Source organism: Capra hircus, chromosome 16 (assembly GCF_001704415.2).
Source record: "Capra hircus breed San Clemente chromosome 16, ASM170441v1, whole genome shotgun sequence".
NCBI classification, from domain to species: domain Eukaryota; kingdom Metazoa; phylum Chordata; class Mammalia; order Artiodactyla; family Bovidae; genus Capra; species Capra hircus.
In genome coordinates, this window is record NC_030823.1 from 66,340,983 (window position 1) to 66,353,474 (window position 12,492).

The 12,492-nt window shown below is 38.6% G+C and overlaps 1 protein-coding gene across 1 annotated transcript; it reads right to left on the reverse strand.

The window, feature by feature from the left end:
• On the reverse strand, positions 4,173–12,213 carry PTGS2 (prostaglandin-endoperoxide synthase 2). The gene is made up of 10 exons (XM_018060731.1): positions 11,671–12,213; positions 10,466–10,582; positions 10,212–10,355; positions 9,383–9,526; positions 8,554–8,735; positions 7,877–7,960; positions 7,520–7,766; positions 6,951–7,237; positions 6,310–6,457; positions 4,173–6,160 (listed from the first exon to the last, which is right to left on the reverse strand). The coding sequence occupies exons 1-10, from the start codon at positions 11,720–11,722 to the stop codon at positions 5,751–5,753; spliced, it is 1,815 nt and encodes a 604-aa protein (XP_017916220.1). The 5' UTR covers positions 11,723–12,213; the 3' UTR covers positions 4,173–5,750.

A 12,492-nucleotide genomic window follows, 5' to 3' on the forward strand; every position in this document is an offset into this window, starting at 1 on the left:
GGTTGTGTATAGGAATGCAAGGGATTTCTGCATATTAATTTTGTATCCTGCAACTTTACTAATTCATTGATTAGTTCTAGTAATTTTCTGGTGGCATCTTAAGGGTTTTTTATGAAGAGTATCATGTCATTTACAAACAGTGAGAGTTTTACTTCTTTTCCAATCTGGATTCTTTTTATTTCTTTTTCTTCTCTGACTGTCATGGCTAGGACTTCCAAAACTATAGTGAATAATAGTGGTGAGAGTGGGCACCCTTGTCTTGTTCCTAACCTTAGAGTAACTGCTTTCAGTTTTTCACCATTGAGAATAATGTTTGCTGTGGGTTTGTCATATATGGGCTTTACTATGTTGAGGTAGGTTACTTATATGTCCATTTTCTTGAGAGTTTTTTTTTTTTATCATAAATGGGTGTTGAATTTTGTCAAAAGCTTTCTCTGCATGTATGGAGATGATCATATGGTTTTTATCTTTCAGTTAGTTAATTTGGTGTATCACATTTATTGATTTGCATATATTGAAGAATTCTTGCATCCCTGGGATAAACTCCACTTGATCCTAGTGTATGATTCTTTTAATGTGTTGTTGGATTCTGCTTGCTAGAATTTTGCTGAGGATTTTTGCATCTATGTTCAAGAGTGATATTGGTCTGTAATTTTTTTGTTTGTGTAGTATCTTTGTCTTATTTTGGTATCAGAATGATGGTGGCCTTGTAAAATGAGTTTGGGATCTTTCCACCCTCTGCAATTTTTTGGAAGAGTGGCCACGGACAGTCTTAAGTCTTCTTTGTACACATATATTCATTTTTCTTAGGTAAGTAGCTGGAAGTAGAATTGCTGGACATAGGGTATGTTTAAACTGCCAGAGTGGCTTCCAAAATGGCTATAATCTTTTACACTATCATCAGTAATTTATGAGAGTTTCATTTATCCCAGAACAAAGCTTTCATGCTACCCTTTTATAGCTATAGCTACCCATCCCACCATTCCTAATCTGGTAACAACTAATCAATTCTCCATCCTTAAACTTTTGTTAGTTAAAAAATGTTATATAATAGACTCTTACCATAGGTAACTTTAAAAGATTGTTTTTTTTACACTCAGCGTAATTCCCTTGCGTTCCATCAAAATTATTATGTGTATCAATAGTTTCATTTGTTTGTTTTGTGTGGTACTCCATGGTCTAGATACACCACAGTTTGCCACATTTTATTTAACCATTAACCTATTAAAGGACACTTGGATAATTTCCAGCTTTTAGCTATTTTTGTGCTGAACAGATTTTTGCATGAATATAGGTTTTATTTTTCTAGTGTAAATACCCAAGAGATCATTGGCTAGATTATATGATATGGTAGGAAAAATAATGGCCCTCCAAAGATGTCCAGGCCCAATCCTTAGAATCTGTGAATATGTTGTGTTATGTGACAAAAGGGACTTTGTATATGCAAATATATTAAGGATTTTGAGGAGGGAAGAATTTCCTTGATTATCTTCATTGGCTCAAAACAATCAAAAGGGCCTTAATGAGAAAGAGGCAAAAAGATCAGAGTTACAGATATTTGAAGATGCTACCCTGCTGGCTTTGAAGATAAAGAGACATGAGCCAAGGAATTGCAAGTGGCTTCTAGAAGCTGGGAAAGGTGAGGAATAGACTCTTCCCTAGAGCTTCCAGAAGAAACACAGTGCTGCTCACTGTTTGATTTTAACTCACAAGACCTGTTCTTACTTCTGACCTCCAAAACCGTAGGCAATGAATTTGTGTTGTTTTCAGCTAGTAAGTTTGTGGTAATTTGTTAACAGCTTAAATATAAAGCTAATACATATTGTAAATGATTCTTTTTTTGTTTTAGAAGGGACTCCCAAACTATTTTCCAAAGTGAACAAGGGTGAAAAATCGTAGTAGACATGACTGATATAGGCAGGGGTAGATCACTAAGTACATAGGATAAGTTTAGATTTATCCATTGTGGAACAGGAAATCATCAGATTTCCTTGGAAGAAAAGCTATGACCAACCTAGACAGAATATTATAAAGCAGAGACATTACTTTGCCAACAAAGGTCCATCTGATCAAAGCTATGATTTTTCCAATGGTCATGTATGGATGTGAGAGTTGGACTATAAAGCAAGCTGAGTGCTGAAGAATTGATGTTTTGAACTGTGGAGTTAGAGAAGACTCTTGAGAGTAGCTTGGGCAGCAAGGAGATCCAACCAATCAATCCTAAAGGAAATCAGTCCTGAATATTCATTGGAAGGACTGATGCTGAAGGTGAAACTCCAATACTTTGGTCACCTGATGTGAAGAACTGACTCATTGGAAAAGACCCTGATGCTGGGAAAGATTGAAGGTGGAAGGAGAAGGGGACGACAGAGGATGAGATGGTTGGATGGCATCACCGACTTGATGGACATGAGTTTGAGTAAACTCTGGGTGTTGTTGATGCACAGGGAAGCCTGGCATGCTGCAGTCCATGGGGTCACAGAGTCGGAACGACTGAGTGACTGAACTGAACTGAACTGAGAAGATTTCAAACAAGCGAAGGGGCATGATATGATTTATGTCTGAAAATGATTACTCTCATTGCTATGACAGTGATTTAGAATGAGGCAAGAACAGAGAACACCAATTAAGAGATTATTACATCGATTAGGTTGATTGCCATGGAGTTGGATGGAAAGTGACAGATTTAAGATTTGTGTGCGGGAATACAGACAACAGATTTGCTGCTGCACTGGCTATGAGTGTGAAGGAAAGAGATGCTTTTGCTCGAAAACTAGGTAATAGTGGTGTCTTTAATATTGAATGATTATTATTTGGATATGTGTTGCTGAAAGGGCAGAGATATAAAATAAGCTACTAAAATATGAATTTGAGTTGTTAATTGACAGAGATTGGTTCTAGAAACAAATCTGAGAGTGATTAATTAGTGGTTCAGTTTATAAACTTGGATGGGATTAACCTGGAAGAGTACAGATAAAGAAGAGAAAGAGGAATCAGGACACTTTAATTTATAGTGACGAAGAGGGTTTCCCAGGTGGATCAGAGGTAATGAATCCACTAGCCAATGCAGGAGATGCAGGTTCAACCCCTGGTCAGGAAGATCCCTTGGAGGAGGAAATGGCAACCCACTCCAATATTGTTGCCTGGGAAATCCCATGGACAGAGGAGCCTGGCAGGCTATAGTTCATGGGGTTGCAAAGAATCAGACACAACTGAGTGACTGAGCACACGCACACACCACACACAATGTATGAAGAGCTTTAAAAATAAACAACCCAATAGCAACTCTTTATGGAAGGGGAGAAAGATGAGGAGAGTATAAACCATGAAGCCAATAAAAAAAAAATCTTACAGTAAAGCCGCTGTAGACATTTGTGTTGAATGCTACTGAGAAGTCAAATAATCCGTTTATGGCTGAAATTAAGTTGTGTCAATGTACACAACTTACGTACAATGGAGAGTAGACCAAGAAATGAGGGAATGAGTCTCAAGATGGACAATGGAATCTGAGTTAGATGCATAAGGAAGGAAATGAGGAGATAGGAGGTGATAAGGTTTGGTGAATCAATAGGTTCAGTGAAGCTGAAGTTAGATGTTAGATCATGAGTACTAAAATACATGAGCTGCAAGTGTTGGTAGTAAAAGATGATTGAAATGAAGATTTTGGAAATGGTACAGTATTAATGATGAGATCAAAGTCTGTATGATCATAGGAAATATGGAAGAAGGGAACATTAGAATAGAAGACAAGAGACCCCAGGCAGGATGCGAAACATGCAGTCCATGTGAATATTGAAATTACCAAGATGTCCAGAGTAGCTAATGACAGAGCCAATGAACCTGGTATCAGTGATTCACCCAAGAGAACTTAGTCTTTCCTTCTTTCAACTTTCTTTTAGATTCTGTGCCTCCTTAGCAGCTTTGCCTTATTCTTTGCCTTTTGTGTACTTTTTTTCCTACTTCTAAGATTAGGTAATGAAAATAAGTTTGTTGCTATCTCTCTTCTACAAAGCACCCATTTTCAAATACAGTGTTTCCATGTATGAGAGATTATAACAGTGACCTTAAGACCTCTATATGATGGAAGGCAGAACCATTTCACTAAGGGCCAGTCCAGTTTGGGAGAGATGGAAGAATGATGCTTTACAGAAATCATCTCATGACAAAGATATACAGAAACAGTCAAAATTTATTTATTTTAGAAGAGGTTTTCAATTTTTAAATAATACAAAAATAAACAGCTATTTGTTTCAACACTTACAGTTTACATAAATTAATTTAATCATACATAGTCTGAGGCACCAAAACACACATATTCCAAATTCCCAGATTCAGTCATTCAGATATTAACAAATCAGTTTTTTTAAAAATCAATGAAGGTAACAGTTTTTTAATACAAACTCTTCTACTATTGACTCTTTCTTAACCATAAATCATTTAAACATAAAATCTTGAAAATTCCCCTGAGTTATTTCTCTTTAATGAAATTTCATTTTTCTCCCTCTGCCTAACAGGCATACTTTTTCAATTATTTACATAAATACTGATTTTCAGTGCATGATTTAAAAATATTAAGACCCACAGTGCTTTGTAAAGAATGTTTCTCCAGAAAGTTAGGGGTGAATGAATTAATGAAACATCCACAAGTCCTTCAAAAATGTGTACACTGTCAGTGTTACAGCACATCCAGGGTAATGAGACAACGTTCTCTGTGGGCTGGTGAACAGGTAAACCTTAAAGACGAAGTCCAGCTTTACAGCTCAATATACCAGAGTTGGATTCCTAACATGTTTTCACAAATCTTAATCCAAACATTTATGTTATAGTAATAATCCAGAGAGGTAATCCTAAAAGATACATTGATTCTGACATAATGCCAAAAAAGAACACCATGCAGCCTTAAACCCAGTTTATAACAGTCATCCTAAGAAGACGTAATAGCTCTCAATAAATTAAATTAATATACAGTACCAGAAAATGTCAGCTGACAATGAGATATGGAAAAGAAGCATTGTCTCCCTGGGAACTATTCAGCAATTATTTGCTTTTAAATGAGGAAAGACATTAATTAGAATAGGAATACTTTCTTGGTGTCAAGAACCCCCTGTGGCTTTAATTATTGGGCTTTTTATTAGGCTATAGTTTATTTGTAAAGTTCTCTGCCTTTCACTTAAAACGAATGTATACCTTTTTGTAAAGGTCTTTTGTAGTAGTTCTGAGTTGAGGATTTCCTGAAAACTTGCATAAGTTCAGGTAAGAAAGTACAGGCAGAGTCCAAAAAACACACACTCAGACCTTAAAACCAGGAAAACAAAATAGACGAAGTAAACTGATCTGCAAAAGGCTAAAAGAAGACCATAAAAGGACCAGTGAGTAGACAGCTGTTTCTCAGGCATCATAGGAGACACCCTGGAAATATTGACAGTGTCGAAATGTGCAGCATTTTGTCATCTTGCGACAGCACTTACATGTTCAAATTTAGCTTTTGTTCTTATTATAAGTTGAAATTCAAGTAAAAAGATGTCATACTCATTTCCCATTGGATTGTACAGAAGAATGAAAATTGCTTTCCCCTTTAACTTGAAGAAACTTCGACATCTTTAAAATCAACATGGAAATCTTCACAAGTATGACCCCCTTTTTCTCCTTAACAGAAGATGTTAAGTAACACAAGGAGTTTCATATAAATATTAAATAATTAAGTTAAAAGAAACAGTTCATATAAATAAATAAATATGACCACTAGGCTTCTACAGTTCAGTTGAACGTTCCTTTAGTAGGACTGTGGGGTTGATATCGTCTAGTCCCGAGTGGGAAGAGCTTGCGTTAATGGTGACTGTTTTGGTGAGGTGTGCATCTTGAACACTGAATGAGGTAAAGGGACAGCCTTTCACGTTACTGCAGATGAGAGACTGAATTGAGGCAGTGTTGATGATTTTAAAACCTACTTCTCCACCAAAAGTGCTAGGCTTCCAGTACTCAGGAGAACATATAGGATTACCCATAAGTCCTTTCAGGGAGAATGGTGCTCCGGCTTCTACCATGGTCTCCCCAAAGATGGCGTCGGGACGGGGCTTCTCTACCAGAAGGGCGGGATACAGCTCCATGGCATCTATGTCTCCGTAGAGCGCTTCTAACTCTGCAGCCATTTCCTTCTCTCCTGTGAGGGTGACAAGGACAAAGACACAACCAACGTCAAACTTTTGACAAAATGAAGAGTGTTACCCCTTCGCTCAATTTGCTTTCAACTTCTCTGTTGTTTCCATTTGCCCCTTGGCTCTTTGAAGAAGTTTAGAAACTGCTTCTCACCTGTAAGTTCCTCAAAAGATTCATAGGGCTTCAGCAGAAAACGTTTGCGATACTCATTAAAAGACTGGTATTTCATCTCTCTGCTCTGGTCAAGTGAAGCCTTTGATACTTTCTCTACTGCGGCTGGAAGATTCCTACCGCCAGCGACCTGTGGAATATGAATTAAATTGTAGAACATGTCAATTGAGTTTTAGGCATATGTAAGATTTTTTTTTTCTTTTTTTGGCCATGCTAAGTGGCCTGTGGGATTTTAGTTCCCTGACCAGGGACTGAACCCAGCCCCTCAGCAGTGAGAGCAAGAAATTCTAACCACTGCACCACCAGGGAATTCCCCAGATTTCTATTTTTAAAACATCCCTTGAGTGCCAAGTAGGTAAACTGAAGCTACCAGTGGAGACCTAAACTATAAGTTTGGAATATTTATAGATTATTTCTATAATCTAGATTATAATGGTAAAATTATATTATAATCAAGATCATATAATAATAAATATATATATTACATATCCTTCTTATTTCAAGGAAAGATTACTAGCAATAATTAATCTTTCAGTAAGTTTAAGAAAAATCTTTTCTGCAGCAGACATTCTAGTTACCAGCTCGTCCTTTGTTTTATTTTATTTTTCACTAATAATGCTTACCCTGCCAGCAATTTGCCTGGTAAATGATTCAACAAACTGAGTGACACCATGTTCCAGTAAGACAGAGTTGTTATAGATAAACTGCTGATAGTTGTACTCCTGGCCATCAATCTGAAAGACGTCAGGCAGAAGGGGATGCCAGTGGTAGAGTGTGTTAAACTCAGCAGCAATACGGTTTTGGTACTGGAACTGTTGGTTGAAAAGCAGCTCTGGGTCAAACTTCAGTTTGAAGTGATAGCCACTCAAGTGCTGTACGTAGTCTTCAATCACAATCTTAATAGTTTCTCCTACAGGCACAAAATAAAAAATTGAAAACATGAATTCTTTCTGCTTACAAATGTTCAAGCAACTGAAATGCAACTGGTCATTTGGCATTCCTATCTAGATTTTCTTTTCCACCATTGAGGTAGGTGTCTGACCAATCCAGCTGAAGGACTGAATGAATATGGAGCAGGTGATTGTACATGCATGACACTCCAAGTATTATATTCCTCCCAAGCAAAGGAAACAAGTTAGTTTTCTTTGAGGAAGAGGGTTTTCTTTTTAAGTGATTTGCTCTTCTTGCTTACCTATCAGGATTAGCCTGCTTGTCTGGAACAACTGCTCATCGCCCCATTCTGGATGCTCTTGTTTAAGCACATCACACACTCTGTTGTGTTCCCGCAGCCAAATGGTGGCATACATCATCAGACCAGGCACCAGACCAAAGACCTCCTGGCCTACAGCAAACTTCAAGTGTTCAGGAATATGAGGTGGGTAGATCATTTCAACCTGAGTATCTTTGACAGTGGGAGGATACATCTCTCCATTAATCATCTAAAAAAGTATCAGTAAGAAGAGGTAAGAAACAAATTTTCATCATTAGAGATTTAGAACATAGGTGGGTGGTGAGTGGTAATGAATTCTAATATTTAAATGGAACAAACCTGATATTTCATTTTTCCATCCTTGAAAAGGCGCAGCTTATGCTGTCTCTCTAAAGATTCACCATAAACATGACTTAAGTCCACCTAGAAGATTATGGAAAATTTTTGATTTGCTACCGAAGTTGTTCTTATGTAAAATGCCTAGGATGTATTTATTACTAAATAATGTGATGATGTAGTTTGCTTTAAAATTTTTCAGTAACATATTTTTTTTCATAGCCACAAAATTAATAAATTCACTTGTTTATCCACTAAAAATAACCCCATAGCTTATCAATCTAAATTAGTGTCTCATATGGAGCCTGTATCAGAATTTTTCATTCTAATTATATGATATTTCCTTTTAAAAAGCAGCAGAAAATGTTTTGATATAAAATACTTATTAATTGAAGCTATGTCACTGAAACCCAAGAGATAATAATGCTGCAAAAATCTCACCTTATAATATTTAAGGCAGCGTAATCAAGGTAACAAATTTTTTTGAAGACAACGTTTTTGCAGATCCAATATTTTAAACTAAAAATATGAGTCAAACTACAAATAATAATCTGTATATATGTATGTAAGTATGTGTTATGTATTTTTTCACTCAACCAGTGAGATAAAATGGAAACTCCATTAAGGTTTTTACACACAGAACTTGATTTGCTACAAATTCTCATTTAACTCCGTCTCACCCCATGGTTCTTTCCCTTAGTGAAAGCTGGTCCTCGTTCAATATCTGTCTTGAAAAATTGATGGGTGAAGTGCTGGGCAAAGAATGCAAACATCAGATTTGTGCCCTGGGGATCAGGAATGAACTTTCTTCTTAGAAGTACTTTTTTCACAACTTCTTTCGAATCAGGAAGCTCTTTCCTCCCTATAAAAAATGAGAAAGCCAAAATAAGAACCCATTTACATATTTAAGGAAACAGAGCAAACTGTCAATTTACCAGGGTCTTCTTCACTTACAGGAAAAATACAACTTTGAACAGGATCATAATATTAATGGAAGTTCTAAGATAAAGGGGAACAACCTCTTACTGAATAATCTACTTTAACTAGTATTAATTCAGTTTTAATGAAAGAATTTGAGAACATATGACATTATACCAAAATGTCTGGGCTTCCCTGGTGGCTCAGATGATAAAGAATCTGCCCTCAATGCAGAAGACCCAGATTCGATACCTAGGTTAGGAAGATACCCTGGAGAAAAGAATGGCAACCCACTCCAGTACTCTTGCTTGGAGAATTCCATGGACATAGAAGCCTGGCTAGCCACAGTCCATGGGGTTGCAAAGAGTTGGACACAATTGAGTGACTAACATTTTCACTTTTTCATACCAAAACGCCTATTTGCTTCCATGGAATAGTTTACTTGGACTCACAATTTCAAAAAATATCCAGAGATATCCATAAGAAGGGAAAAAATAGTTTTATTAACAAATAATCATAGTTTGGGGTCAAATTTTCTAGGTATCAATCCAATCCCAGTTACAGTTAATGTAACTGTCTCCTCTCACTCACCTTTCACACCCATGGGTGTTGGGCAGTCATCAGGCACAGGAGGAAGAGCTCTGGTATAATAGGACAGGTTAGAAAAGGCTTCCCAGCTTTTATAGCTGTAGTGCACATTATAAGTTGGCGGACTCTCAATCAAATGTGATCTTGCTGAAATTTTAGAGGGGAAAAAAATGTTATTTGTTCCCATCCACAAGGCAAATCAATGCTCATTTTTATTGTATAATGTACAAAGTGGCACTAGAATAAATTTAATTTAATTAATACAAAGATACTCTATTTTAAAGTGGTCATACTTTAAAGCCTGCTACTGGTGCTCAAAAAAGAGGAAAGAATGATGCATTAAAAGGCATCTTTGATAAAGTATATATTCTTTACAGAATATGTTTTGGTCTAGCCATTTTGATTTTTTTCAAATAACCATCCACTTATTGTTCAAGAGGTCCATGAGCAAAATGTCTGGGCTTGACACTCACATTAGAAATAAAGGTTACTTTCTTGCAGACCCCAATCCAAATTATTCATTTATTTTAATGGGTGCAGTTCTGTGCCCCATGGCCATTCAGTAAACAACGGGACCACGCGTCCTTCACAAACTGTCAAGAACAGTGAAGGTCAGCAGAGGCAGGCAGTATTTTAAGCAGAATTCTGCCTGTGAGACAGAACTTTAGAAGCTTCAGGGGATTCGGATGTCAATATTTTTGGCCATTAAGATAGTAGGCAAACTAAAATGGTATATTTAAACATGTTTTGAATTCAGTTTTAAAATCTAAAATTTATAAAGTACATTTTTCTTTGAGGCAGGTGAGAACCCTAGAAAGTGATTTGTACTTACACGTCAACACATATCTCATAATCATATTTCGCAGGAAGGAGATCTTATTGACAATGTTCCAGACTCCCTTGAAGTGGGTAAGTATGTAGTGCACTGTGTCGGGAGTAGGTTTCAGGAGTAATTTTATTCTTGTCAGAAATTCAGCTGCAATGAGAGGAAAAAGAAATTAACGGGACACATTATAAGACACAATTCTGTAAAATGATAACTGTATATACCCCATTCCAAATGAGGGCACTCAACAACAAACTTACGTGTGGTACAGTTTTCACCATAGAATCCTGTTCGGGTACAGTCACATTTATACTGGTCGAATCCTACACTCATACATACACCTCGATTCTGGCATGGATGGGAACAGCAGGGATTTGCTACAAAAACAGTACAGACAGTGAATAAATAATTTTTCAGTGTCAATCTTGACTTAAGCACTTAATTGCTTTACTTACTATGAGTCAACTTCACAATAAAAATTTCAAGAAATATACAGGTAGTCATGGGAAAACTTTTTTTTGACTTGCCTTACAGAATGGTTATAATGTAGAAATACCAACTTCCTTTTCTAAATAAAGGTAACAGAATATTCCACCAGGGAAATCATGTTGCTAAATTTTTCTTAGAAACTTTAGATGCTCAAATTAGCCTTTAGAAGAGGCTCAAAGTAGGACTTTCAAAACTAGAGGGAATAGACCAAGTATTTTAATCAAACTTTGTTTTTTTTTTTTTTTTTCCTTCTTCTTTCTTCTCTGTCAAAAAGCTAGAGAAAGATCTGGAGGAAGAACATTCTAAGTTGAGAGGAAAACAAGTGCAAAGGCCCTGAGGCATGCCTGACAGAAGAGGAAGAGGTGGACGCTAAGTTCAGAAAAGGTGAAGGCAGATCCTGTGGGGTTTATGGGAATTTGGGTTTTATTTCACGTGTCAGGGGAGATCATTGAATGATTTACAGTATTAAGGTGGCATGACTTAATTTACATTAGAAAAAGACAACAACGACAAAAACAAACTATAGAGAAATTTGCAAAGTAAAAACAGCTTGCTTTTAAGCTATTCTGTTTATCTTAAAAAACAATCTGGTCTTCCCTGGGACGGGAAAGCACTAACTAGGGAAGTTATATAACACAATTATTTTCATTCAATAGCAGTTAGGTGCTATACAAAATCATCTCACATATATTGATCAGATCTTCTTGTCTTATAATGACAACCTGCAAATTAGTATCCCCGTTCCTATTTAGTAGATGAGAAAAGATGGGTGCAATAACTGGCCCATGAAGAACAGAGCTGAGGGCAAAGCGGGGCTAGCCGTCCAGTTTATTTGGACTCGAGTGGTCCGGACTCGGCCTCTGAATTCTGGGAGTATTTAGAATACCTGGAGTTCCCGGGAGAAGTCTGAGCAGAAGCTCAGCCCGGGTGGACGGAGCCGCGGAATCCCGGGCACGGGCGCCAGGAACTCACTCACCTGCACCGCAGAGCGCCACGGCGGCGCAGATCAGCAGGGCCCGGGCGAGCATCTCGGCTGCGGGCGGGGCGCGGGGCCGGCGGAGGCGTCGAGGTGCGCGGATCGGAGCTGCGGGGCCGGAGGAGGCGCTGTGCGGAGTTCCGGGGCGTCCTCTGACGCTGCGAGTCCTTTGACAACTGGAAGCTAACGGAGAGGACCTTCCTTTTATGCGTGAAATAGCCCACGTGACGGCATGACTGTTTCTTTCCGCCTTTCCTTCCCCCCTTCCAAAACTTTTCCCCCTCTTTCTACTTAAGCAATTGCGTAAGACCCGGGTGGGGGTAGGGTTTCTTTCTTTCTTTCTTTCTTTCTTTTTAGCTGCGCAAACTAGAAAATCGGAAACTTGGGGAGTCGCGCTTGGCTTCCCTAAGGTGGGTGCAAAGCGGATCGCCCCCTCCCAGTTCCGACTTTCCAGCGCCCCTCGGCCCGTTGCTCCACCGCTGGCGCCGTGCTTCGCGCCAGACGCCTTTCCTTCTGTCGCGGTTGGGACCGAGGCTTCCGAGAGGGGGTCCGGGGTAGCTTTTCTGGGTGAGGGCGGGGGTGGGGAGGGCTGCCTCCCGGCTTCCTCTCCCGGAATCGATCAGGGGGCTGGGACGTTCCGGAGCTCAGGGAATCCCCTCGCGCGCCCCCGCCCCCCAGCGCCCACGTCTGGTCCCTCGGCTTTTGGGGGCCGAGGAAGTCACAGTCTGGAGAGACTGGGGAGAATCGGGCCAGGAAAGGCTGACATGTTTTACTCATGTATTTCAGATGTGTCCTGACTTCAGTGACTGCTCTTAACCTCGT